This window comes from Phalaenopsis equestris, unplaced genomic scaffold, assembly GCF_001263595.1.
Source record: "Phalaenopsis equestris unplaced genomic scaffold, ASM126359v1 Scaffold000348, whole genome shotgun sequence".
NCBI lineage: Eukaryota > Viridiplantae > Streptophyta > Magnoliopsida > Asparagales > Orchidaceae > Phalaenopsis > Phalaenopsis equestris.
Window position 1 is genome coordinate 477,148 of NW_018164790.1, and position 1,781 is coordinate 478,928.

Consider the following 1,781-nt stretch of genomic DNA (forward strand, 5'->3'; position numbering starts at 1 on the left):
CAAGAATGTCAGTGAAGCTCCCACATATCTGTACAAACATACTTATGCAAATTAAATGAGCCATAGAGCCAGAAGTTCATCAACATTTCGAAGTTCATCAACATTTCTTCGACTTTAACCTCAATTAGATCTCCAAAGAATGTAAAATGACCAAATTCGAAGCAGAGACATGCAAGAAAAGTTTACCTAACCTTGTTTATATGTATTACATGTCAGAATCTGCATTAAAAAACTATTTTTTGGTATAAATTTACTGTGAGAACTGATAACTTTTAATAAATTAAACTTTTTTGGGATTGCAGAAGTACCTGGATTAAGAGTACGATCAAGAGAAATAAAATTAAGGAACTCAAAGAAATGGGCCAAGAGTAGAGGAAGGAGTTGAAGGACAATGGCGCAATCCTTGCTTTCATCCTTCCCCGTTCTTTTTGTTTTATTTTCCGGAGTATATTTGTTTGAGTGCAATTCTGTCTAACGTCGTATTCAAACGCCATTAATAATCCCTTTCTAAAAGACCCTTTCGCTCTTTCTCTCTCTACCTCCCTTCTTTTACCTTCTTCTCTCTCTAGTGCCCACCATTCATCCAATCTTTTGAAACCGATGGCAATGGTTGCCTGAGTTAATTGCCTGTCCTTCCTTCGTAGAAAGAGGGGGAGAGCTTGAAGGCTTACCAGTTTATTAACCAGCAAGCTGCAACCTTTTTAAAAAAAAACTGGCTTTTTTTCAGGCAGCCGCAAGGGAAGACGCACAAGAAGCCCGACTCCAGTTGTTGAGTCTGTAAATTTGATGTTTATTCATTTTTTTTTCAAAAAGGTTTGATTTTGGATTTCTTAAGCTGATTTCTGTGGCTTTGTTTGTTGTTTTACTTATGTTCGGTGAAAGGAGCAAGGGAGGCGAGCATGATGGAGAGCAAGGAGAAGATGGGAAGGGGAAAGATAGAGATCAAGAGGATAGAGAACACTACGAACAGACAAGTCACCTTCTGTAAGCGTCGCAATGGCCTTCTCAAGAAGGCTTACGAGCTCTCGGTCCTCTGCGATGCTGAAGTAGCCCTTATCATCTTCTCCAGCCGTGGCCGCCTCTATGAATATGCCAATAACAGGTTTATTCTTCTCTCTCTCTCTATCTCTCTTCTCTCTCTATCATTACCACTCTTTCTTCCGAAAGTTTTTTTTTTCATTTTTGAAGATTTCGAGAGATTGAATGATTAATACTGTTAAAAAATTTCAAATAGAAAGTAATTAGACAATCTAAGAACCTTCTCTGTTTTCTTCTAGGGAATCAATATTCCTATAGTTGATCTATAGAAAGAAAGGGAAGTTTCATAAAAGGGGTCGCTTTGCTGCGTTTGCTTTCCCTCTTATGTTGGGTTCTTCTTTGCCAAGAACAAAACCTTTTACTTAAGACCAATGCTTACATAAAAATGGCTTTTTTATTCCACTTTCCCTTCTCCCATCTGCTGGGTTTTTCTTTGTCAAGAAGATCCTAACTAGAAAATAAATACCACTTTCTGGAGAACAAAAGAAACAATAAAAAGAGCTATTTTTTCAGCTACGCAATAAAATATACAGCGCTTCGCCCACTTTCTTATATTCGTTTTTCCTTAAAAGTTTCTGATGTATCAAGATCTGAACTTCAAGCGATAGTGGATCTATAAAACAGTGAATAAGATGGAAAATAAGATAGATTTAGTACTACGAAGCTTAGTTTTTCTTCCCCTTCTCTTCACTAGTGGTCCTCTTAAGATCTCAATCCTAGTGTACAAAAAGCCTATTTTTTTC

At 37.2% G+C, this 1,781-nt stretch overlaps 1 protein-coding gene across 1 annotated transcript; it reads left to right on the forward strand.

Moving 5' to 3' along the window:
- Positions 1 to 280: 280 nt before the first annotated feature.
- Positions 281 to 1,102, forward strand: LOC110026071 (floral homeotic protein AGAMOUS-like; the record flags this gene model as incomplete). Its single annotated transcript, XM_020726853.1, is given in 2 exon segments — positions 281 to 777; positions 883 to 1,102. A coding segment is annotated over 1 exon segment (203 nt), but the record flags the coding sequence as incomplete, so codon positions are not given.
- Positions 1,103 to 1,781: the final 679 nt, after the last annotated feature.